The sequence below is a fragment of the Pongo abelii genome, chromosome 20 (assembly GCF_028885655.2).
Source record: "Pongo abelii isolate AG06213 chromosome 20, NHGRI_mPonAbe1-v2.0_pri, whole genome shotgun sequence".
NCBI lineage: Eukaryota > Metazoa > Chordata > Mammalia > Primates > Hominidae > Pongo > Pongo abelii.
Window position 1 is genome coordinate 54938607 of NC_072005.2, and position 23903 is coordinate 54962509.

At 54.6% G+C, this 23903-nt stretch overlaps 3 protein-coding genes across 12 annotated transcripts; 1 reads left to right on the top strand and 2 right to left on the bottom strand.

Annotated features, from left to right (window-relative positions):
• Positions 1–150: 150 nt before the first annotated feature.
• IZUMO1 (izumo sperm-oocyte fusion 1) lies at positions 151–8662 on the bottom strand. Of its 8 annotated transcripts, none has more exons than XM_054540873.2 (10): positions 6122–8662; positions 5020–5327; positions 4609–4683; positions 3847–3933; positions 3569–3589; positions 2805–2885; positions 1564–1664; positions 1144–1297; positions 657–834; positions 244–384 (listed from the first exon to the last, which is right to left on the bottom strand). In XM_054540873.2, the coding sequence occupies exons 2-10, from the start codon at positions 5252–5254 to the stop codon at positions 264–266; spliced, it is 1053 nt and encodes a 350-aa protein (XP_054396848.2). In that variant the 5' UTR covers positions 5255–5327; positions 6122–8662; the 3' UTR covers positions 244–263. The 8 variants fall into 8 exon arrangements, with proteins under 8 accessions (XP_054396854.1, XP_054396852.1, XP_054396850.2 ...); XM_002829518.3 differs by having other exon boundaries at positions 5829–6425; XM_054540879.2 differs by lacking the exon at positions 1564–1664 and having other exon boundaries at positions 151–384; positions 5829–6425.
• On the bottom strand, positions 7411–13986 carry FUT1 (fucosyltransferase 1 (H blood group)). Of its 3 annotated transcripts, XM_054538324.2 has the most exons (3): positions 12704–13986; positions 11865–12497; positions 7411–10657 (listed from the first exon to the last, which is right to left on the bottom strand). In XM_054538324.2, exons 2-3 carry the CDS (start codon positions 12229–12231, stop codon positions 9555–9557), a joined length of 1470 nt encoding a protein of 489 aa, XP_054394299.2. In that variant the 5' UTR covers positions 12232–12497; positions 12704–13986; the 3' UTR covers positions 7411–9554.
• A 1382-nt stretch (positions 13987–15368) lies between these two features.
• Positions 15369–17730, top strand: FGF21 (fibroblast growth factor 21). Its single transcript, XM_002829519.4, has 3 exons — positions 15369–15991; positions 16429–16532; positions 17329–17730. Exons 1-3 carry the CDS (start codon positions 15757–15759, stop codon positions 17617–17619), a joined length of 630 nt encoding a protein of 209 aa, XP_002829565.1. The 5' UTR covers positions 15369–15756; the 3' UTR covers positions 17620–17730.
• The last annotated feature ends 6173 nt before the right edge of the window (positions 17731–23903 follow it).

Genomic DNA, 23903 nt, shown 5'->3' on the forward strand with positions numbered 1-23903 from the left:
GCAGGAAGAGCGGGGAGGGGGCGTCCTGTGAGGAGACCAGGCCTGGGGGAGGAGATCTGGGTAGGGTTGGCCCTGCCCCATTCCTTGATTCTGGAATTATATCTCAGTCAGTTGGTCCCCTCCAGGAACCAAGAGTCCCGGTTTCCCGCCCTTCCTCCCTCAGGCCGGAGCCCATACCCAGACCTCTCCTCTCGGGGAACCAAAGGCTAGAATCAGTCCTGTCCCGGGGAGTGAGTCAGATGCTTAGACAATAAGATAAATCTTTATTGGTGCTTCGAATCTGTGGCCTTTTCTTTTGAGACCTGGGTTTGCTCGGCCGCTCCGCTGCCAAGGCCAAACAGTGAGGACTTGATGAAATCGATCACCTTCCTTCGACGAAATATCCTAGGAGTGGGAGTGGGGTGCAGATCATGGAACCGGTTTGGGTACTAATTGTGTGGGGGACACCCCTCCCAACCTCCCCCTTTGTGACCTTATTCTAGCAATTATCTAAGCCTCGCCCTTCGAAGTCCTCCTATTCAAGCCCCCCGGAGTCCATCCCCAGGAAAGTCCTGCTCTCAGGCCTCAGTAGCCCCCAGACCAGCTTCTGCGTTGGGTTCCTGGAAGCCCCGCCCCTTACTCCAAGCCAAGCCTGCCTTCTGCAATGGGTTGCTCACGCAAAGGTAAGGCCGGTTATCAGTGCTAGGGAGCCGCAGATCAGCAGCCCCAGAAGGCGGCTTTTCAGCATTTTCTCGGGCTTCAGAGGCTGGAGGGTTATGGACGACTCCGTGGTCGCCTCCCCCGGGGTTACGATATTTGGAGAAGGTTTTTCCTCCTTGATCCTTTCGGGCAACACTGTTAGAGAAAGCGTAAAGAGCAGTCCTGGCAGGGCGTGGAGTTCCTGCCCTGGCAAAGGCAAGCCCGTCCCAGTAGCCGGCCATCCCAGAGATAATCACGCCTTCAACAGTGTCAAGCCTGAACACACCCAAGGGAACCCCTGTCCTCGGGGCCAGAGGCCACGCCCCCGGCAGGAAGCCACACCCCGTGCCCCGAAACCACACCCAACAGGAAGTCATGCCCCCATCGCCAAGGCCACGCCCCGCCGCGGACCCCAGCTTTCCTGGGCCCTGAATCCTACACTTCTCTCAGCCCCACAGCACTGACCTGTGACGTGAAAATTGATGATTGTGGCTGGGCTGGAATTCACAGAGCCCAGCTCGCAGCGATAGCTGCCTGCATCCTCTGGACCCACCATGGGCTTGGTCAGGGTGGCCTCTTTCCCCTTGGACACCAAGGTCTCCGTATTGTTCCCCCAAACCTAGACCCAAGCTCAAGGGGTCACTGAGGCCTGAGGAATTCAGGGGTTGGGGGAGTACAGGGGTGAGAAGATCACAGGGCCTCAGTGTGGGAGGTGAGTGTCCAGGGTGTCACTGGTCAGGGCACGGGGTCCCCAGAGGTCTGTAGAGACCACAGCTAATAGACCACCCTCCTGGATCATGAGAATCGTGGGTGCAGGCCCATAGATCCAGAACACAAGTATTGTAGTCTAGGGAATTCAAGGGTTACAGAAGTTGAGGCCCTCACCCTGTAAAAGCTGTAATCAGTGAGGCCTTCGGAAGCCTGATGCCAGTTTAACTCACAGTCCAGGATCATGTCTTCCATTTGAGGAACCTCCACATTCCGCTCTGGGGGTGGGGGATGACCACGGGACACTCTTTCATGATTCTGTTTTTGTTTTTGTTTCTGTTTTTGAGATGGAGTCTCGCTCTGTCGCCCAGGCTGGAGTGCATTGGCGCGATCTCGGCTCACTGCAACCTCCGCTTCCTGGGTTCAAGTGATTCTTTTGCCTCAGCCTCCTGAGTATCTGGGACTGCAGGCGCCTGCCACCATGCCTGGCTAATTTTTGTATTTTTAGTGGAGACAGGGTTTCACCATATTGGACAGGCTGGTCTCGAACTCCTGACCTCAGGTGATCTGCCTGCCTCAGCATCCCAAAGTGCTGGGATCACAGGCATGAGCTACTGTGCCCGGCCTCCTTCACGGTTCTTTACCCTCCCCTAATCCTCTTACATTTGTTGTAACCCCGTCTTTTCTCTTCTTTTCTTTCTCTCTCTCTTTTTTTTTTTTAAACGAAGTCTCACTCTGTCACCTAGGCTGGAGTGCAGTGGCACGATCTTGGCTCACTACAGCCTTTGCCTCCCGAGTTCAAGCAATTCTCTGCCTCAGCCTCCCGAGTAGCTGGGATTACAGGTGCCCACCACCATGTCTGGCTAATTTTTTTGTATTTTTAGTACAAAAACTGGTTTCACCATCTTGGCCAGGCTGGTCTTGAACTCCTGACCTTGTGATCCACCTGCCTCGGCCTCCCAAAGTGCTGGGATTACAGGCGTGAGCCGGCATGCCCGGCCTCTTTTTTTTCTTTTTTAGACAAGGTCTCACTCTTTTGCCTGGGGTGGAGTGCAGTGGTATGATCATAGCTCACTGCAGTCTCCAACTCCTGGGTCCAAGCAATCCTCCTGCCTCAGCCTTCCAAGTAGCTGGGACTACAGGAACGCAACACCACACCTGGCTAATTTTTAAATTTTTTTGTAGAGGTGGAGTCTGGCTATGTTGCCCAGGCTGGTCTCAAACTCCTGGCTTCCTGATCCTCCCGTCTCAGCCTCTCAAAGTGCTGGGATTATAGGTGTGAGCCACTGTACCTGGCCTAAACCCTACCTTTTCTTGTCTACTGCCCCCACACCCCCATCTAGGCTCTCTCTAGACTGCCTCTTCTCTCGCCCCACCCCACCTGCACCAATTCCTCCTGCTGGGTCCAGTTCTCTCACCCCCGCAATCGTAGGACTTTCGACAAGCGTGAACCTCCTTTTTGCAGTTCTTGCACCAGATCAGAGTTTGCAACATCACACCTGGAGGGGCAGGGTCGTCAAGGCTTGTACTTGCCCACTAAGGGGCATGGCTAAAAGGAGAGGTCAGGGCTAAGGGCTGGGGCCAGGTCATCTATGACATTCCTAGATGTTCAGACAAAGGGACAGGACCAGGACGCAGGTAAGTAGGAAGTGGGCTCCAACAAGGCTCAGTAAAGAGTGTAAGTAGACTCTTTACTTACACTGTAAAGCCACTGTGGTGGCTTACTCTTGTAATCCCAGCACTTTGGGAGGCCAGGCGGGCGGATCACAAGGTCAGGAGTTCAAGACTAGCCTGACCAACATGATGAAACCCCATCTCTGCTAAAAATACAAAAATTAGCTGGGTGTGATGGCGGACACCTGTAATCCCAGCTACTCAGGGGGCTGAGGCAGGAGAATAGTTTGAACCTGGGAGGCAGAGGTTGCAGTGAGCCGTGATCGTGCCACTGCACTCCAGCCTGGGCGACAGGGTGAGACTGTCTCAAAAAAAAAAAAAAAAAAAAAAGAATGTAAGTAGAATATGACCTGCTCCCCAAGAAATCCACGTTGGAGAAAGAATACTGGAGACCCAGGAACCTCTCCAAGGCAAAGAATGACAAAACCACCAGGATCCAAAAAGGCGAATGGGGAGGTTGACTATTCAGAGGGTAAGATGAGGGTTAACTTCTGTAATCTGGACTCACCACATTTGTTGGGACAGTAAGCTGTGTCAAAAGAGAAAAAAAGAGAGCGAGAAAGAGATGACAGAGTCAGATTTCTAAATGAAAGACGATGGAAGAGGGGGTTTGGGGAAGAGCTGGGCTTTGGGCTCTTGGGTTCGAGGGAGAAAAGACTTGGGTCTGAAGGAGGAGGCAGTTGGAGAAGCTGAGGAACTGGGCTTGGAGAAGTAAAGGTCTGGAGACAAGGACTCTTGGATAGTGGAAAGAGGAGCTGGGGGACACAGACTCCCATCTTCTCTCACCTTCTTTTTGGAATCGAGCAACATAGGTGGCAAAGGTTTCCTTTTGCAAGTGCAACATCCAAAATAGCTCCTTCACGAAGAGATCGCCTGGGAAGACACAGGAACCCCCAATCCCATGTGTGAGGTGTTGGAAGTTTACTTCTGCCTGCAGAGTCTGGCAGTCTACTTCCTGGCTTTCTCAGGAAAGGGCACTAAAATTGACCATCTAACATAATGCCAGCCGCTGGGCTAAGCAATGCATATTTTGGGGGATGGGGGAGGGTCTTACCCTGCCACCCAGGCTGGAGTGCAGTGGTGCAATCGTGGCTCACTGCAGCCTCAAACTCCTGGCCTCAAGCAATCCTCCCGCCTCAACCCCCCAAGTAGCTAGGACTACAGGCACACACCACCATGCCCAGCTAATATGTATATGTATGTGTATTTTTTGTAGAGACAAGGTTTCACCATGTTGGCCAGGCTGGTCTTGAACTACTGAGCTCAAGCAATCTGCCTGCCTCAGCCTCCCAAAGTGCCAGGATTACAGGCCTGAGCTACCGTGCCTGGCCAGCAATACACATTTAAACTGAACAACTGAGAAAGCATTTTAGAGCCAAGGGAGCTTCAAAGTCCTTTGCTCGAGGCCATACAGCTAGGAAGTGGCAGAGCAGGCATTTGAATCTAGGCAGTCTGGCTCCACAGCCTAGTATCTGACCAAGAGACCAAGCATCCCTAATGCTGGCTTCTCTGAGAGATTCTGGACTCCCATCCCCTTGGTGCATTTACCTTTTACATCACTGTCTGTGATGCGTTTCAGATCCTTCAGCAAACTCCAGGACCCCTTTTGCAGTGTGGCCTCATCTGTCAGAGGAGATATAACCCCAGATTCCAGCCTTACTGTTTCATTGGCGCGCCTAATCTTAGAAACTACAATACCCATAAGGCCATTGGGCAAGGATAAGCCTGGTTAAGGACTCAGCCGCCCGTTGCCTTGTGGGAGTTGTAGTTTTATTACATAAAATTGCCTACTAAGGATAGGGAAAACAGTATTTACTAGCCCCGGGGAACCTCGGAATCTGCATCTCAGCCTTCTCCATTCCCGAATCCCGGAGACCCTGCTGACAACCTCTTCCTCCCCCTGGTCTTATCTCCCTCCTTTCCCAGGACCCAGGGGTCCGTGGTCCCCCCTGCCCTCACCAACGACCCCCATATAGGCATCCTCATTAAGCGGCAGCTCCTGGAAATCCTTCACGGCGTTCTCTACTCTGTCCATCATGGCTTTGTGATGCTTCGCATCCAGGTGGCCAGGCAGGTAATCTTTCTCCAGGGCCTTTAGCGCCAGCACGACAGACGGGTCACATATAACACACCCCTCGGCAGGAAGCAAGCAACGGGCCAGCGCCGCACACAGGAAGGTAAAATGCGGCCCCATTGCAGCCGGCGCGCACAGTTCCCGAAGACCGTTAGGAAGGGTGCTCTCACCCCAAACCGAGAGCAGGAGAACGCTAAACGGAGAAAAGCCAAAATCCATCTTAAGAAATCCCACTGGGCCGCCTATCCATGGGGTCCGCAAACCTCGAAAAGAGGATCTTCAGGAAATCTCCAAATAAAGAGAACCTATGTCCTTCATCAAATGCCTCCGAAGTGTGAAACTGAGCCCCAATCCAGGAGACCCCAAATTTAGGGTTCTCACGGAATCCCAACTGAGAGATCAGAAAAACTATTAAGCAGGAATCACTCGTAAGTCCCCAAACTCAGGACCTGGAATCTCCCAACCCCATGCGCCCCTTCCCAAAATCCCAAACTATGAAATTTTCCAAGTCCCCAGATTGACGTGATCCTGAACTCCAACCCTTAAGTGCAACACTGAGGCACTCCCCCGCCAGCCCCTCAAAACCTGTTGAACCTCAAGCTGAAGATTCAATGCCCAAACCAATAAATCATCTAACACAGACCCAACCAGGATATTATCGAACTCGGAACTCCTTCAAAACCAAAACACATACCAGATTCCTAGACCTGAGGACCCTACTAACACTTAAGCAAGACTCCATGCGGTCCTTCAGACCCAGGGGGCCCTTGTTCACCCTTCCCCAAAACTAACGGGCTCCCAATTTGCAGGGCGCACCCTTCTGCTCAGAAAATGGAACCCCGATGCATCCTAAACAGTGATGCACCCTAAACAGCCGCTCCCCGACCTCGGTTCCTGATTTGTGGCTTCTAACACTAGGGTTCATTGACGAGCCCGGTCCAGGTTCTGAGGGCTTTTAAAGAGGAAGCCGGGGTCATGACCACCTACGCTAATTTTCCCAGGGCTAAAACCAAGGATTTTGTTGGGGACGAGGGTAAGGTTGGTTGCGTGAAATCGAGAGCTTTTCGACGGGGGTCTGAGTCACGGACGATCCCCTCTCCACAAGGAACTCCTGGAACCACCCTCTCCGAGCTTCTCACGTAGGAGCCCGAATTCCTTTATAGATATTCCTTGGGGTATTCCTCGGCCCCACCCAGAAACCCAACTCTGTCTGATTGGACTGCAACAAAGGGAGGCCCCGCCTATCGCTCCATGACGTCACAGAGGCTGCCGCCTTTTTGGACTAGAACTTTCCCAGCATCTACCGAAGAGGAAGCCTCCTGACTGCTCTGGCTTCCAGAGTCAAGGAGCGGACTCAGGCCTTCAGCTTCCTCCCCTCTCCTTGCCCAAGGACCCAGGCTTTGGGCTAGATCCGGACCTCCAGGCCGCTGCCGCCCCCACCGCGGTCCTTGGAAACGGCTGTCGAGCCACGAAGTGGACGTTTTGGCCCTAAGACTACGACTCCCAAAATGCCCTGGGGCCTCTTTCTCTGCAGCTGACTAGCGCTGCCAACCTCATAGCTTTCCGGGAAATGTAGTTCAATGATAATCCGCTCCCTCCGCCACTTCTCCCTACGCGGAGGTCCCAGTGGGAGGAGAGGACTGGGGCCCAATACTGAGGGTCCAGGAGTGAGCAACTGGGGGCTCAGACGTTTGGGTCCTGGAAGGTCTGTCTCTCCTGTGTGATTGAAACAGGGCACCAGAAAAACAGGGACCACAACTCACACAAGTCCAGCAACAAGCGGCTGTCAGATCTAAGTAGGAACAGTACTCCCAATCAGGAGTAATAAAAATCCTCAGGGCCGAGCGCGGTGGCTCACGCTTGTAATCTCAGCACTTTGGGAGGCCGAGGCGGGCAGATTGTCTGAGGTCAGGAGTTCGAGGCCAGCCTGGCTAACATGGTGAAACCCCGTCTCTACTAAAAATACAAAAATTAGCTGGGCATGGTGGTGCACGTCTGTAGTCCCAGCTACTCGGGAGGCTGAGGCATGAGAATCACTTGTACCCGAGAGGTGGAGGTTGCAGTGAGCCGAGATCACGCTACTGCACTCCAGCCTGGGCCACAGGGCAAGACTCGATCTCCGAAAAAACAAAATTAATTAAAAAAAATAGAAGTCTTCAGAAGTGCCCCACCTTTTCCTCCACTCTCTTACACACACACACACACACACACACAAACACACACACACACACACATACACGGTGGCTCTGGCTCCAAAAAAGCTACAGAGACACGGGTTGGTGTTGTAGACTTTTAATTCATACCTCCTGCTCTCTCACCCGTGGCAGCTGAGTTGGGAACAGTACTGTAACAATTGTAACTGTAACTCCCTGATAAGCCTACAGGCATGGGGTCTGGATGAGTAGATAGGGGGTGTGATCAGAGCTGACTATGTTTAAGGTTTCTTCTTTCACCCTCCAAACAACAGCAAGGGGCTCCTGAGATCGCGACAACCCTGTCCACCTTGGCCAGGCTTCGTGCTCCTGCCTGGAACTGAGGCTGGGTCCAGGGTCTGCATACTTTTAGATCCTTTTATCTCAGACCTGCCCAAAGCCAGATGTAGTGGTTCTGGGAGTTCAGGGACAGACAGTGGTTAGCAATGAGCACAGTACCTGCCAGCTTGTCACAAGCACAGAGGGTGTGTTTATACCTGCACACTTCCAGAAAACAGATCCCAGACCCTCAGCGGCCCACCTGCAGACAAAGACCAACTTCCTTCGTTGTGAGAGGCAACCTGAACTCAAACCCAATATATGGAGCTCTTGGCAGTTTATGAGCTTAAAAAAAAGTGGCCCTGGATCCCTGGACAGTTCTGCTCCAGAAGCTGCACCATTTTGGCAGTGATCTCTCACCCCACGTTCACATTTTAGCCTGTCTGCTCAAAACAAACAAAACAAATTCTTTGAGGGGCTGTGGGGCTGGTTGGACAGAGTCCCGCTCTGCTCACCAACTACCCCAGCTTTTCCAAAGACTGAACAGAGCAAGACGCTGGCCAACTAGAGGTTTGTTTTCCATCTCAATTTTTCCAGCAATGGTGGGACATTCATTAGATGCTACAATTAGGTTGCACATTCATTAGATTCTTCACTTGGCCAGGTGTGCTGGCTCACGTCTATAATCCCAGCATTCTGGGAGGCCGAGGTGGGAGGATTGCTTGAGCCCAGGAGTTCAAGAACAGCCTGGGCAATATCACAAAAATTTTAAAAAATTATCTGGGCCAGGCATGGTGGCTCAAGCCGGTAATCCCAGCACTGTGGGAGGCCGAGGCGGGTGGATCACGAGGTCAGGAGATCGAGACCATCCTGGCTAACGTGGTGAAACCCCGTCTTTACTAAAAATACAAAAAAAATTAGCCGGGCATGGTGGTGGACGCCTGTAGTCCCAGCTACTCAGGAGGCTGAGGCAGAATGGCATGAACCCGGGAGGCGGAGCTTGCAGTGAGCTGAGATCGTGCCACTGCACTCTGGCCTGTGCTACAGAGCAAGACTCCATCTCAAAAAATAAATAAATAAATAAATAATTAAAAAAAAATTATCCGGGACGGGCACAGTGGCTCACGCCAGTAATCCCAGCGCTTTGGGAGGCCGAGGCAGGTGGATCACAAGGTCAGGAGATTGAGACCATCCTGGCCAACATGGTGAAACCCCATCTCTACTAAAAATACAAAAATTAGCCGGGCATAATGACGTGTGCCTGTAGTCCCAGCTACTCAGGAGGCTGAGATAGGAGAATCGCTTGAACTCAGGGGGCGGAAGTTGCAGTGAGCCAAGATCACGCCACTGCACTCCAGCCTGGGTAACAGAGCGAGACCCTGTCTCCAAAAGCAAAAACTACAAAGATTCTTCACCTTAGTTATCTGGATTTCCAGAACACCATCCTGTCCATAAGGGCCCTGCAGGGTTCTTCACAGGCATCAAACCTGGTCCTCTCTAGAACAAGTCTCCCTCTAGAATCACTCCAGAAACACAGAAGGGGACTTGGTGAATGCTTGCTCTGGACCAATCATATGTTCCTTCAGTCTTTGGAGGACCCAGGGGAGAAGTAACCCCTCTTCTAGAATAGACCAGAGGGAGAGTTCCCCATTCCTGAGAGCAGCCATCTGGAAGTACTGTAGATATGGGCTGGGAAGAGCAGGTGGGCACTGTGGCTTCTAGAACTGCCTGCCAGCCATCATGAAAAGATGTTTTGCTAGTTCTAGAATGTTCTGACAGTTCCAGAAAGGTCCCCCTTCTCTCCAACTCTCCCAACTGGAATTGCTCTGGATACAGGCACCCATTTGCTTCAGGAACACCACAAGCTTCTCCAGAAGATGCCAGGCCTCTGGAGCAATGTACTGCTAGCTCTAGAAAGATCAAGCGATTTCAGAAAGTCTCCCTGGCTCTCAAGGCTTAGCCAATGTCCAGAGTGGAGACAAGTCTGCATTAATGCCCACCCACTCGGGCAGGAAGGCGGCCTCCGGCTTAAAGATCTTCAGGAACTCAGAGTCTGGCAGGGTGAAGTTGGCCAGGTACACAGTGTCTCCGCCAGCCAGGTAGGCAGCCCAGAAGCCGAAGGTGCCAATGGTCATAATGGTGTGGTTGCACTGTGTGAGCAGGGCAAAGTCTTTCCACGGTGTAGCCTCCTGTCCATCGCCAGCAAACGTCACATCACCCTGGGAGGTGTCGATGTTTTCTTTACACCACTCCATGCCATTGCTGGTGACCACAAAAACGGGGGCTTCGTGCCGTGCCCGGAACCAGTCCATGGCCTGCCGGAGGTAGGCGCTGTCGCCCACCACACCCTTCCAGCGCTGAGGCATAACCTGCAGGTAGTCCCCACGGCGCACGTGGACGCCGACAAAGGTGCGCGGGCGGTCCCCCGTGCGGCCCAGGCGGAGCTGACCCAGCACACTCTGCGCCTCTTCCCGAAGGTGGTCGTGCAGGGTGAACTCTCTGCGGATCTGTTCCCGGAGATGGTGGAAGAAAGTCCAAGAGCAAGGGAAGCCAGAGAGCTTCAGGAAAGGATCCCTCAAGTCCGCGTACTCCTCCGACATCCAGTCGTGAAGCTGCAGCTCCCGCCATGGCGTGCGGCTGTCCACCTCTGGGGCCAGCACGGGCAGGGTGATGCGGAATACCGGGGCCAGGGCTGCATGCATGGCGGGCAGAATAAAGGCCCGGCGGCCGTTGAGCTGGGCCAGAGCCAGCAGCGTGGCATACTGTCCCATCTGGTTACCAAACCGGCCATTGGGGTAGACAGTCCAGGTGCCGGAAAGGGAGGCAGGGTGCTGGGGACAGGAAGAGGAGGCGTTGGGGCCCATCGCAGTACCCGGCAGGCAGAAGATGGCCACTGGGGGTGTCACCAGGCGGCGGTCTGGACACAGGATCGACAGGCCTAGGCCATGTGGAAAGCTGTCTTGGTAGATATGGAGGAAGAAGGAGATTACAGAGAGGACACAGACTAGCAGGAAGGCCAGGCAGAGCTGACGATGGCTCGGGGGCCACATGGCTGCAGGGGAGAAAAGGCGAATTAGCAAATGCACAGAGGCTGAGGAGGGGAGACTGAGGAAGGGGGGGCTGAGGAGGGATGTGGGGGAAGGGAGGCGCCTGGGGTGCAGCACTCCTTAGTCCCCGGGAAAGAGGAAGTTAAAGGTTTAGACTCCTGGGGCTGAGGTAGGGAGAGCCTGAGTCCTAGGTTTCAGGGATGAGAGCCTTGGAATTTCGGGGCATGGGGATTGGAAGACAAGTGGTTTTCAAGATAGCCATGGTTTGGCTGGGCACTGTGGCTCACACCTGTAATCCCAGCATATTGGGCGGCTGAGATGGGAGGATCCCTTGAGCCTAGGAGTTCAAAATCAGCCTGGGCAACAGAGCACTTTTACAAAAAAATTTTAAAATTAGCTTGGCTTGGGCCGGGCGCAGTGGCTCACACCTGTAATCCCAGCACTTTGGGAGGCCAAGGCGGGCGGATCACCTGAGGTCGGGAGTTCGAGACCAGCCTGACCAACATGGAGAAACCCTGTCTCTACTTAAAATACAAAATTAGCCGGGCATGGTGGCGCATGCCTGTAATCCCAGCTACTCGGGAGGCTGAGGCAGGAGAATCGCTTGAACCCGGGGGGCGGGGGTTGCGGTAAGCCGAGATCACGCCATTACCCTCCAGCCTGGGCAACAAGAGTGAAACTCCATCTCCAAAGAAAAAAAAATTAGCTTGGCATGGTGGCACATGTCTGTGGTCTCAGCTACACCGGATGCTAAAGCGGGAGGATCCCCGGAGCTCACAATGAGCCGCGATAGCCCCACTGACTGCACTCCAGCTTGGGCTACAGAGAGGGACGCTGTCTTTAAAAAAAAAAAAAAAAAAAAAAAAAAAAGTGGTCCAGGTTCCTGCACCTTTTCTGAAGGAATCTCGAGTCTCCCCTCCTGTAAGGTCCGCTGATACTGGACTCTTCCACCAGCCTGTTTCTCAGGAGTACCTGTCTGTGAGGCGCAAAATCGACCACAGAAGTGGTGATGGGAAACGATAGTTCAAGTAAAACAAGAGAGGCTGGAGGGTTAGGAGCGGAAGGAGCATCTTGGTTCCTGGAGGAGTAATGGCTGGGGAGGTGGCGGAGACTTCTAGGGCCTTAGGAAGACCTGGAGAAGAGGTTGGGGGTGCACCTCCTGGCTCTGAAGGAGTTGTTCCTGGGTCCCAGGCACCGGCAGTCCCCACTTACCCGAGCTGCTTGCAGGTGGCAGATCCACAGTCCGCTCTGCGTGGCCGGAGCGCACCCTGCGCAAAGGCAGGCCGCATCCGGCCGCCCCTGGAACGCCAGGCGTCCGGCTATCCGGCCCGGCAGCCCTCCCCTCCGCGCAGCCTGTCCGGACTGGCAGCGAGGGCTTGGGGAGGAGAGGAAGGAGAGGGCGCGGCCGGGAGTTTCGCAGCGTCCGTCCTCCCGGGCCGGGCGGATGGCTGGAAGGTGGAGCCCCGCCCGTAACTTGGCGCCGAGCCCCAGCGCCCGGGGCTAGGGCGATGGCCCCCGGGCCCACCGCTCCCCAGATCGGGGATGCAGGGGACCGCGCCCTGTCCCTCCGCCCCGGCATTGACCCGCGCGAAGGCTTCACCCGGGGCAGCCTACCTGGCTTCTGAGCAGCCGCGGCATCATTGCGTGGACCAGGAGACGGAGCGCCCAGTTGCAATGCTGGAGCCGGGAGGTCCAATCCGCCGCCCTCTCCCTTCCGGTGCCAGGGCTTAGAGTCGGCCCCCGACACCTGGGTGCTTCGAGCCTGGCCACGCCCCAGGGGCTGGGCAGGGCCCCCGCACCTGGTCCAGGCGAGTGGAGCGATCGTCCGCCCTCTGCCGCGTCCTCCTGGGGGATAGAGAACCTGTTTGCCAGGCTGCCGCCGGAGCGCGCGAGGGCCTCCAGCCTGCAGGTGCCCCCGCGCCCACCAGGGTCTCCGATCTCCCACACCCCCCGCCTCACCGTCGACACTCAAATTCCAGAATCCCAGCCCCTAGTCACTCCTTTTGGGGAATTCTAGGGTCCCGTGCCAAACTGCTACTTTCCAGACCTACATTGCACCGAGGCAACCATTCCAAGGCTGGAGACCGGAGTGGAACAGGGTCTGTTTCCCATGCCGTCAGCGGGGACCGTGGCTGCCGGCGCCAGAGACAAAGGCCTCTGCCCGCTTGTCACCTAATTAAAGCATTTTCTCTGGTCCAAGGCCCACCTCCAGCATCGCCAACCCCGAGCAGGGCAGGCTGATGTAGGGTCCAGCCCTACGGGGCTTTGCGGGTGGGTGTTCTTCCCCTGTGCAGAGAGGAGAGATTGTAAGAAATAAAGACACAAGACAAAGAGATAAAGAGAAAACAGCTGGGCCCCGGGGACAACTACCACCAAGACGCAGAGACCGGCTGGGCACGCTGGTATTTATTGTATACAAGACAAGGAGGTCAGGGTAAGGAGTGTGAGTCGTCCAAGTGACTGATAAGGTCAAGCAAGTCACCTGATCATGGGACAAGGGGCCCTTCCGTTTTAGGCAGCCGAAGCAGAGAGAGAAGGCAGCATACGTCAGCGTTTTCTTCTCTGCACTTATAAGAAAGATCAAAGACTTTAAGACTTTCACTATTTCAGGCGGGCGCGGTGGCTCACGCCTGTAATCCCAGCACTTTGGGAGGCTGAGGCGGGAGGATCACAAGGTCAGGAGGTCGAGACCATCCTGGCTAACACGGTGAAACCCTGTCTCTACTAAAAGTACAAAAAAGTATCCGGGCGCGTGGTGGCGGGCGCCTGTAGTCCTAGCTATTTGGGAGGCTGAGGCAGGAGAATGGTGTAAACCCAGGAGGCTGAGATTGCAGTGAGCCGAGATCACGCCACTGCACTCCATCCAGCCTGGGCGACAGAGCGAGACTCCGTCTCAAAAAAAAAAAAAAAAGACTTTCACTATTTCTTCTACCTCTATCTACTACGAACTTCAAAGAGGAACCAGGAGTACGGGAGGAAAATGAAAGAGGACAAGGAGCATGAGCGTTGAAGCACAGCACCACAGGGTGACTGCAGGCGGGCCTAGATAATACCCAGCCTCCCACAAGAAGCTGGTGGAGCACAGTGTTCCCTGACTCCTCCAAGAAAAGGAGATTCCCTTTCGCGGACTGCTGAGTAACGGGTGCCTTCCCAGACACTGGCGTTCCCGCTTGCCCACGGAGCCCTCAAGCGGCCCTTATGCCGGCGTGACAGAAGGCTGACCTCTTGCCTTCTAGGTCACTTCTCACAATGTCCCTTCAGTACCTGACCCTACACCCGCTGGTTGTTTCCTGGTTATATTAGTAATACAACAAAGAGTAAAAATAACAGCTAATGATTAATAATGTTTACACTAATGATTGATACTGTCGATGATCATCTATATCCAATTTGTATTATAACTATTCTTATTCTAACTATTTTCTTTATTATACTGAAACAGTTTGTGCCTTCAGTCTCTTGCCTCAGCACCTGGGTAATCCTTCCCCACAGACTGACCCTTGCATTCAAGATACATCAATGTCAAGGACTCAGGAGTTTGACTTGATTCCCAGAAGTTGAACCATCATCTCCCCAGGCTCAGGACTCCCAGCACCCAGACCCTTCTGCTCACACCCAGCAGTCCAGGCCCCTAGACCCTCCTCCCTCAGACCCAGGAATCCAGGCCCCCAGCCTCTCCTCCCTCAGATTCAGGAGTCCAGACCCCAAGCCCCTCTTCCCTCAGACCCAGAAGTCCAGACTTCAGCCCCTCCTCCCTCAGACCCAGGAGTCCAGGCCTCCAGCCCCTCCTCCCTCACACCCACAAGTCCAGATCTCTAGCCCCTACTCCCTCAGACCCAGGAGTCCAGACCAAAGTCCCCTCCTCCCTCAGACCCAGGAGCCCAGGTTCCCCAGCCCCTCCTCCCTCAGATCCAGAAGTACAGGCCCAGACCCTCCTCCCTCAGACCCAGGAGTCCAGACCCCCAGCCCCTCCTCCCTCAGACCCAGGAGTCCAGGCCCCCAGCCCCTCCTCCCTCAGACCCAGGGGTCCAGGCCCCCAGCCCCTCCTCCCTCAGACCTAGGAATCCAGACCTCAGCCCCTCCTTCCTCAGACCCAGGAGTCCAGACCCCCAGCCCTCCTCCCTCAGACATAGAAGTCCTACCCTTGCACCCTTAGGGGCTCCAGGAAATTAGCCAACCTGTCTTCCCTCTGGGTGCCCACTCCAGGGCCTGGCTTGGCTGCCACCTCCAGTCAGGGACTCTCAGCCACCCCTCCCCCCAGGTTATTTCAGGAGCACCTGCCTGGGCCTGGGATGGCTTCTCTGGTGAAAGAAACACCAGGATTGCATCAGGGAGGAGGAGGCTGGGATGTCCAGGGTCTGAGTGTCTGCGCAGGGACAGATGAGGTTGAGGTTGGCCCACAGCCAGGTGAGAGGCTTCCAAGGCAGGACACTTGTGTCTCTGCTGCGGTCGCTTCTTTCATACAGCAGTTGCCACCTTGCTGAGGATCAAGGAACCTCGGTGTCAGATCACACCCTCCCCCCAAACTTAGAAATTCTGATGGGGCGCAGAAATTTCTCTTCTTCTGTGTGATCTGCATAAATGGTCCAAGAGGTGGTTTTTCCAGGAGCCCAGCACCCCTCCTCCCTCCGACTCAGGGGCTCGAGACCCCAGATCCTTCTCTCTGAGACTCAGGAATGTGGGCCCCCAGCCCCTTTCACCTGGGTCCCAGCTAACCCGATCCTCCCCTCCCTCGTCCCCTAGACCCAGGAGTCCGGCCCCCCATTGAAAGGACCCCAGGTTACATCATCCATTCAGGCTGCCCTTGCCACGATGGAATTCTGTAGCTCCTGCCAAGTGGGTCAAATATCATGGTTCAGGCGCAGGGAGGGTGATTGGGCGGGCCTGTCTGGGTATAAATTCTGGAGCTTCTGCATCTATCCCCAAAAAACAAGGGTGTTCTGTCAGCTGAGGATCCAGCCGAAAGAGGACCCAGGCACTCAGGCCATCTGAGCAGCAATCTGTGAATCTGCTCACCTGGACAACTGGAATCTGGCACCAATTCTAAACCACTCAGCTTCTCCGAGCTCACACCCCGGAGATCACCTGAGGACCTGAGCCATTGATGGACTCGGACGAGACCGGGTTCGAGCACTCAGGACTGTGGGTTCCTGTGCTGGCTGGTCTTCTGCTGGGAGCCTGCCAGGCACACCCCATCCCTGACTCCAGTCCTCTCCTGCAATTCGGGGGCCAAGTCCGGCAGCGGTACCTCTACACAGATGATGCCCAGCAGACAGAAGCCCACCTGGAGATCAGGGAGGATGGGACGGTGGGGGGCGCTGCTGACCAGAGCCCCGAAAGTGAGTGCGGGCCAGAGCATGGGTCTGAGGGAGGAGGGGCTGTGGGTCTGGATTCCTGGGTCTGAGGGAGGAGGGGCTGTGGGTCTGGATTCCTGGGTCTGAGGGAGGAGGGGCTGGGGATCTGGACTCCTGGGTCTGAGGGAGGAGGGGCTGGGGATCTGGACCCCTGGGTCTGAGAGAGGAGGGGCTGGGGGTCTGGACTCCTGGGTCTGAGGGAGGAGGGGCTGGGGATCTGGACCCCTGGGTCCGAGGGAGGAGGGGCTGGGGGCCTGGACTCTTGGGTCTGAGTGAGGAGGGGGCTTTGGCCTGGACTCCTCCTGGGTCTGAGGGAGGAGGGGGCTGTGGGCTTGGACTCCCAGGGCTGGGACACAGCCGGGTGGTGGGACAGAGCCGGGTGGGAGAGGTCCTCTAAGCACCTTGTCGCTTTCTCCCCTTAGGTCTCCTGCAGCTGAAAGCCTTGAAGCCGGGAGTTATTCAAATCTTGGGAGTCAAGACATCCAGGTTCCTGTGCCAGAGGCCAGATGGGGCCCTGTATGGATCGGTGAGTTTCCAGGACCCTCCTCACCACCCACCGTGCTCCTCCTATCTGTCATCCTCACAGCCTGGGGTGCCGTGTCTTGCTCATCCCCCACCAAGAGCCAGACTTGATTCTATTTGCTCTGCACGCCCCCAGCTGCAGCCTTTGGAGGTTGAAGTTGTTGTCATCAACGTTTGCAAGATCAGGAAACTGAGGCCCAGGCCGGGGCACCACTGACCTCAATCATGCGATGTGTGGATGCCGGAGTGGCCTGAGGCTCAGGTTATTGGGAGTCTCGTGATTCAGTAACCCCTGCTCCTGCCCACACGGCCCCTGTGTGCATGGCTCATGCTGGGCACAGGGACACTCGGGGAAGCCATGGCCAGTAAAGTGACCAGGACGTTGAGTGCTAGGGAGACCCCCCGCCTGGCCTTAGAGAGCATTGATGGCTCTGAGGGCTGGAATGTTCTCTGTGAAGTCTGAACTGGGAGGCAGGTCCCTGCAGGAGAGCGCTGGGGTAAAAACAAAACCTGCCTTTGCTGTTTTGTTTCCTAGAGGAGAGGCTGGGGCCTGGACCCCTGGGTCTGAGGGAGGAGGGGCTGGGGCCTGGACCCCTGGGTCTGAGGGAGGAGAGGCTGGGGCCTGGAACCCCGGGTCTAAGGAAGGAGGCGCTGGGGGCCTGGACTCCTGGGTCAGATGGAGGAGAGACTAGGGTCTGGACCCCTGGGTCTGAGGGAGGCAGGGCTGGGGCCTGGATCCTGGGTCTTACATTAGGAAAACATAGAGGAACCCTGTCTCTGATCCTGTTTTTGTACCCTAGCTCCACTTTGACCCTGAGGCCTGCAGCTTCCGGGAGCTGCTTCTTGAGGACGGATACAATGTTTATCAGTCCGAGGCCCATGGCCTCCCGCTGCATCTGCCGGGAAACAAGTCCCCACACCGGGACCCTGCACCCCGAGGACCAGCTCGCTTCCTGCCACTACCAGGCCTGCCCCCCGCACCCCCAGAGCCGCCCGGAATCCTGGCCCCCCAGCCCCCCGATGTGGGCTCCTCGGACCCTCTGAGCATGGTGGGACCTTCCCAGGGCCGAAGCCCCAGCTATGCTTCCTGAAGCCAGAGGCTGTTTACTATGAAATCTCCTCTTTATTTATTAGGTTATTTATCTTATTTATTTTTTTATTTTTCTTACTTGAGATAATAAAGAGTTCCAGAGGAGGATGAGAATGAGCATGTGTGAGTGTTTGAGGGAAGACATGGCATCTGTTTCATCTCCCTTGCCCTGGACAACCTCCTTTACACCTCCCCTCACGTGGTCCTAGGGTCCTGGCTTCCCGCTGGGCCTCACTTTTCTTTCTTTTTTTAATTTCAGATGGAGTCTCGCTCTGTCACCCAGGCTGGAGTGCAGTGGCGTGATCTTGGCTCAATCCAACCTCTGCCTCCCGGGTTCAAGCAATTCTCCTGCCTCAGCCTCCCGAGTAGCTGTGATTACAGTTGTGTGCCACCACACCCAGCTAATTTTGTAATTTTAGTAGAGATAGGGTTTCACCATGTTGGCCAGGATGGTCTCCATCTCTTGACCTCGTGACCTGCCTGCCTTGGCCTCCCAAAGTGCTGGGATTACAGGCTTGAGCCACCATGCCCAGCCGAGCCTCACTTTTCTACTCTGCTAAAGTGTCCTCAGGGACTCTGGACTATCCCTGCTCTTTGAAAGGACAAGACTGGCCGGGAGTGGTGGCTCACGCCTGTAATCCCAGCACTTTGGGATGCTGAGGCGGGCGGATCACTTGATGTCAGGAGTTCGAGACCAGCCTGGCCAACATGGTGAAACCCCATCTCTACCAAAAATACAAAAATTAGCCAGGTGTGGTGGCGCACGCCTGTAATCCCAGATACTCGGGAGGCTGAGGCAGGAGAATCACTTGAACCCAGGAGGCGGAGGTTGCAGTGAGCTGAGATCAAGCCATTGCACTCCAGCCTGTGCGACAGAGCAAGACTCAAAAAGTCTCAAAATAAATAAATAAATAAACAAATAAATAAGCCCAGGCACCATGGCTTACGCCGGTAATCCCAGCACTTTGGGAAGCTGAGGCAGGTGGATCGCCTAAGGTCAGGAGTTAGACTAGCCTGGCCAACATGGTGAAACCCCGTCTCCACTAAAAATACAAAAACTAGCCAGATGTGGTGGCGGGCATCTGTAGTCCCAGCTACTCGGGGGCCTGAAGCAGGAGAATCACTTGAACCTGGGAGGTGGAGGTTGCAGTGAGCCAAGATCATGCCACTGTCCTCCAGCCTGAGTAGTACAGCGAGACTCTGTCTCAAAAAAAAATAAATTAATTTAAAAAATAAAAATAGCCAGGCTCGGGGGCTCATGCCTGTAATCCCAGCACTTTGGGAGGCTGAGGCAGGTGGATCACGAGGTCAGGAGATAGACTATCCTGGCTAACACGATGAAACCCCGTCTCTACTAAAAATACAAAAACAAAATTAGCCGGGCGTGGTGGCGGGCGCCTGTAGTCCCAGCTACTCCGGAGGCTGAGGCAGAATGGCGTGAATCGGGAGGCGGAGCTTGCAGTGAGCCGAGATCACGCCACTGCACTCCAGCCTGGGCAACAGAGCGAGATTTCGTCTCAAAAAAAATAAAAATAAAAAATAAATATAAAAATAAAATGAAAGAGCAGGACTTCTTTCTACAATCCCTCAACTTGTCTGAGCATTGTGTAACTATTTCTCAGAGCTACTGCAATAACAGGGGAGCTTTTACGAGGTGACACAGCACACTCACATCCTCATGGGCGATGTAGTTTTCTGGCATTATTTAGCAGCAGGAATGAGATCTGTTGGGCCTCAAATCTGGGACAAGGACTCCTGGGTCCTGGAGTAGGTTTGGTGCTAGTGTAACACCCAAGTTCTGGGGAATCAGTGGGCTGGACATCCGGACACCTGGATCACAGGAGAACTGGGGACTGCAGACTTAGGCATCCTGGTCTGAGAAAAAACGGGCTGGAGGGTGGGAGTTTGGGTTCTCAGGAAAAGGAGCTGAAACCTAGAATTCTTCCATCTGGGTCCTTATGAACTTTTTAATATTTATTTATTTATTTATTTATTTATTTTTTCTGAGATGGAGTCTCGCTCTGTCACCAGGCCCGAGTACAGTGGCGCAATCTTGGCTCCCTGCAACCTCCGTCTCCTGGGTTCAAGCGATTCTCCTGCCTCAGCCTCCCGAGTAGCTGGGACTACAGACAAGCGCCACCATGCCCGTTTGTTTGTTTGATTGCTTGTTTGTTTGTTTTGAGACAGAGTTTCACTCTTGTTGCCAAGGCTAGAGTGCAATGGCACGATCTCGGCTCACCGCAATCTCTGCCTCCCGGGTTCAAGTGATTCTCCTGCCTCAGCCTCCCGAGTAGCAGGGATTACGGGCATGCGCCACCATGCCCGGATAATTTTGTATTTTTAGTAGAGATGGGGTGTCTCCATGTTGGTCAGGCTGGTCTCAAACTCCCCACCTCAGGTGATCCGCCCGCCTCAGCCTCCCAAAGTGCTGGGGTTATAGGCGTGAGCCACCACGCCTGGCTGCTTGTTTTTTGAGACAGCGTCTCGCTCCGTTGCCCAGGCTGGAGTGCAGTGGCACAATCTTGGTTCACTGCCACCTCTGTCTCCTGGGCTTAAGCAATTCTCAGTTCTGGAGTAGCTGGGATTACAGGCACCACCACTACGCCCAGCTAGTTTTTGTGTTTTTAGTAGAGACAGGGTTTCACCATGTTGGTCAGGCTGGTCTCAAACTCCTGACCTCAAGTGATCTGCCCACCTCGGCCTCCTAAAGTGCTGGGATTACAGGCGTGAGACACTGCACCCGGCGTTTACTTTTATTTATTTATTTGTTTGTTCGTTTGTTTGTTTATTTATTTTTGAGACAGAGTCTCTCTCTGCCGCCCAGGCTGGAGTGCAGTGGTGCGATCTTGGCTCACTGCAACCTCCAACTCCTGGGTTCAAGTGATTCTCCTGTCTCAGCCTCCCGAGTAGCTGGGATTACACGTGTGTGCCACCCCTCCCGGCCTGGACTTCAGCTGGGACTCCTTCCATGGGGGTCCTTATGTAATGAGTGTCATAGATTCCAGTCCTGGCAAGCAAGTTGCCTGGTCTCGCTCCCCTCACACAACCGAGATTTCCATATTGTTCTTCAAGCCACTTCCTGGTAGGAAGGAAGCTGGCCTGGGCCAGCCCTGGCTGCTGCAGCCCAGTGGGAGTTGTCATCCTGGACCCTTATTTTAAGTCCAAAGTTCAAGTGAGAGAAATATCACAGTCAAAAGGATCTAACTGTGGGTGGCCGAGGGTCACTGGAGGGACTCGATGCCCAGAAAAAATGAAAGTCACCATTTGTAGAAAGTGCAGTTTTCAACTCTGATCACACAAGCCTGGCTCAGTCAAGGGAAGGAAATAGAATTTGAAATTTCCCAAAGCTCCCGAGCAGTGGTTTAGGTCCTGGGGGTGACTCAGGTGAGACGTAAGTTCCTTGTCAGAAGAGACCACCTACTGCTGTCAAGGAAAGGCGAGGTGGCCAGTGTGGAAAGGAGGAGGGAGCACTGGGCACCATCCTGACGCGGTTCCCACCCGCCCGTCATGCCAGGCCGGAGACCAGGAGACACAGACCCAGAGGGAAGGGAAGAGACCAACATCCAGAGAGAAGGGGGGACAGGGACCTGTTGGGGGGGGTCAGAGACCCAGAGATAGGGAGACAGAGACCCAGAGAGAGAGAACAGAGACCCAGAGAGAGAGGGGGACAGAGACCCAGAGAGAGAGGGGGACAGAGACCCAGAGAGAGAGAACAGAGACCCAGAGAGAGAGACAGAGACCCAGAGAGAGAGGGACAGAGACCCAGAGAGAGAGGGGGACAGAGACCCAGAGAGAGAGGGGGACAGAGACCCAGAGAGAGAGAGACAGAGACCCAGAGAGAGAGGGGGACAGAGACCCAGAGAGAGACAGAGACCCAGAGAGAGAGGGGGACAGAGACCCAGAGAGAGAGGGACAGAGACCCAGAAAGAGAGGGACAGAGACCCAGAGAGAGAGAGGGACAGAGACCCAGAGAGAGAGAGACAGAGACCCAGAGAGAGAGGGGGACAGAGACCCAGAGAGAGAGGGACAGAGACCCAGAGAGAGAGGGACAGAGACCCAGAGAGAGAGGGGGACAGAGACCCAGAGAGAGGGGGACAGAGACCCAGAGAGAGAGGGACAGAGACCCAGAGAGAGAGAGGGACAGAGACCCAGAGAGAGAGAGACAGAGACCCAGAGAGAGAGGGGGACAGAGACCCAGAGAGAGAGGGACAGAGACCCAGAGAGAGAGGGGGACAGAGACCCAGAGAGAGAGGGGGACAGAGACCCAGAGAGAGAGGAGGACAGAGACCCAGAGAGAGAGGAGGACAGAGACCCAGAGAGAGAGAGACAGAGACCCAGAGAGAGAGAACAGAGACCCAGAGAGAGGGGGACAGAGACTCAGAGAGAGAGGGGGACAGAGACCCAGAGAGAGAGGGGGACAGAGACCCAGAGAGAGAGGGGGACAAAGACCCAGAGAGAGAGGGGGACAGAGACCCAGAGAGAGAGAGACAGAGACCCAGAGAGAGAGGGGGACAGAGACCCAGAGAGAGGGGGACAGAGACCCAGAGAGAGAGGGACAGAGACCCAGAGAGAGAGGGGGACAGAGACCCAGAGAGAGGAAAGGCAGGCAGGGAAGCTGAGAAATGTTGTGTTCAAATGGGGACACTTCACTGTACCTGAGGACCTTGAACTCCCAACCCTGTTGTACCCACTTCCTGTAGAAGGAGCCCCTTTCCTCATCTGGAGAGTCTGGGGTCCCCTGTCTGCAAAGCCTGTCCTAGGCTGCTGTCTCGCAGGGAACCACTGATCCTCCGCAGGGTCCAGCCCACCAGCTCTTGATGCTTCTAGACCTGCATCCAGACTCAGCTCCTGGCAGGTTGCACAGGATGCGCTGCAGGGTGTGTGTGGTGAGGGGCTACCTTATGTACCCCAAGAATTGCAAGACCTTGCCCACTGATATTGACAGAACCCACACTGAGAAGCTGGTCTGGGACGGGATCGCTGGGGAATGATGAGGCATGATGGAAGCAATTGAATGTTGAATTGGGATGAATTTGTTGACAGAGATTCCACACTCAAGCATTGGCTATAGGGGCTGGGAGTGACTCTAGTTCGCTCTTTGGTTGAGTGAAATCGGGATCCCAGATCCTTTGTAAAGGTTGGCCAGGTGCAGTGGCTCACACTTGTAATCCCAGCATTTTGGGAGGCCGAGGCAGGACGACAACTTAAGGCCAGGAATTTGAGACCAGCCTGGGCAACATAACGAGACACCATCTCTACAAAAATTAAAATTTCGGGCCAGGCACGGTGGTTCACGCCTGTAATCCCAGCACTTTGTAAGGCCAAGGTGGGCAGATCACAAGGTCAGGAGATGGAGACCATCCTGGTCAACATGGTGAAACCCGGTCTCTACTAAAAATACAAAACTTAGCTGGGTGTGGTCGTGTGTGCTTGTAATCCCAGCTACTCGGGAGGCTGAGGCAGGAGAATTGCTTGAACCCAGGAGGCAAAGGTTGCAGTGAGCCGAGATCATGCCACTGCACTCCAGCCTGGCAACACAGCGAGACTCCGTCTATTTAAAAAAAAAAAAAAAAAAGAAATTCAACTACCCTGGAGCCCGAGGTGTGAGGATCACCTGAGCCTGGAAGATTGATGGTGGCTGTGCCACAGCACTCCAGCCTGCGTGACACAGTGAGATCTGGTCTCTAAAAAATAAAAAATTAGACCAGGCATGGTGGCTTACACCTGTAATCCCAGCACTTTGGGAGGCTGAGTGGGGAGGATTGTTTGAGACCAGGAGTTTGAGACCAGCCCGGGTAACATAGCGAGATTCCTGTCACTACAAAAAATAGAAAAATTAGCCAGGTGTAATCCCAGCTACTCGTGGGGCTGAGGTGGGAGGCTCACTTGAGCCCAGGAGGTCAAGGCTGCAGTGAGGTATTATGGCTCCATTGCACTCCAGAACAAGTAGGCTACAGAGGAAGACTCCATCTAAAAAAAAAAATTGTTTTCCTCTGTTGTGTCTATTTCCTCTCGTGCTCTTTCTAATAGAGCCTTCACTTACGATTTTTTTTTTCTTTTTTTTTTTGAGACGGAGTCTCACTCTGTCTCCCAGGCTGGAGTGCACTGGCATGCTCTTGGCTCACTGCAACCACTGCCTCCCAGGATCAAGCAATTCTCCTGCCTCAGCCTCCCAGGTAGCTGGGACTACAGGCGCGCACCACCACACCCAGCTCATTTTTGTATTTTTAGTAGTGACGGGGTTTTTCTTGTTGACCAGGTTGTTCTTCAACTCCTGACCTCAGG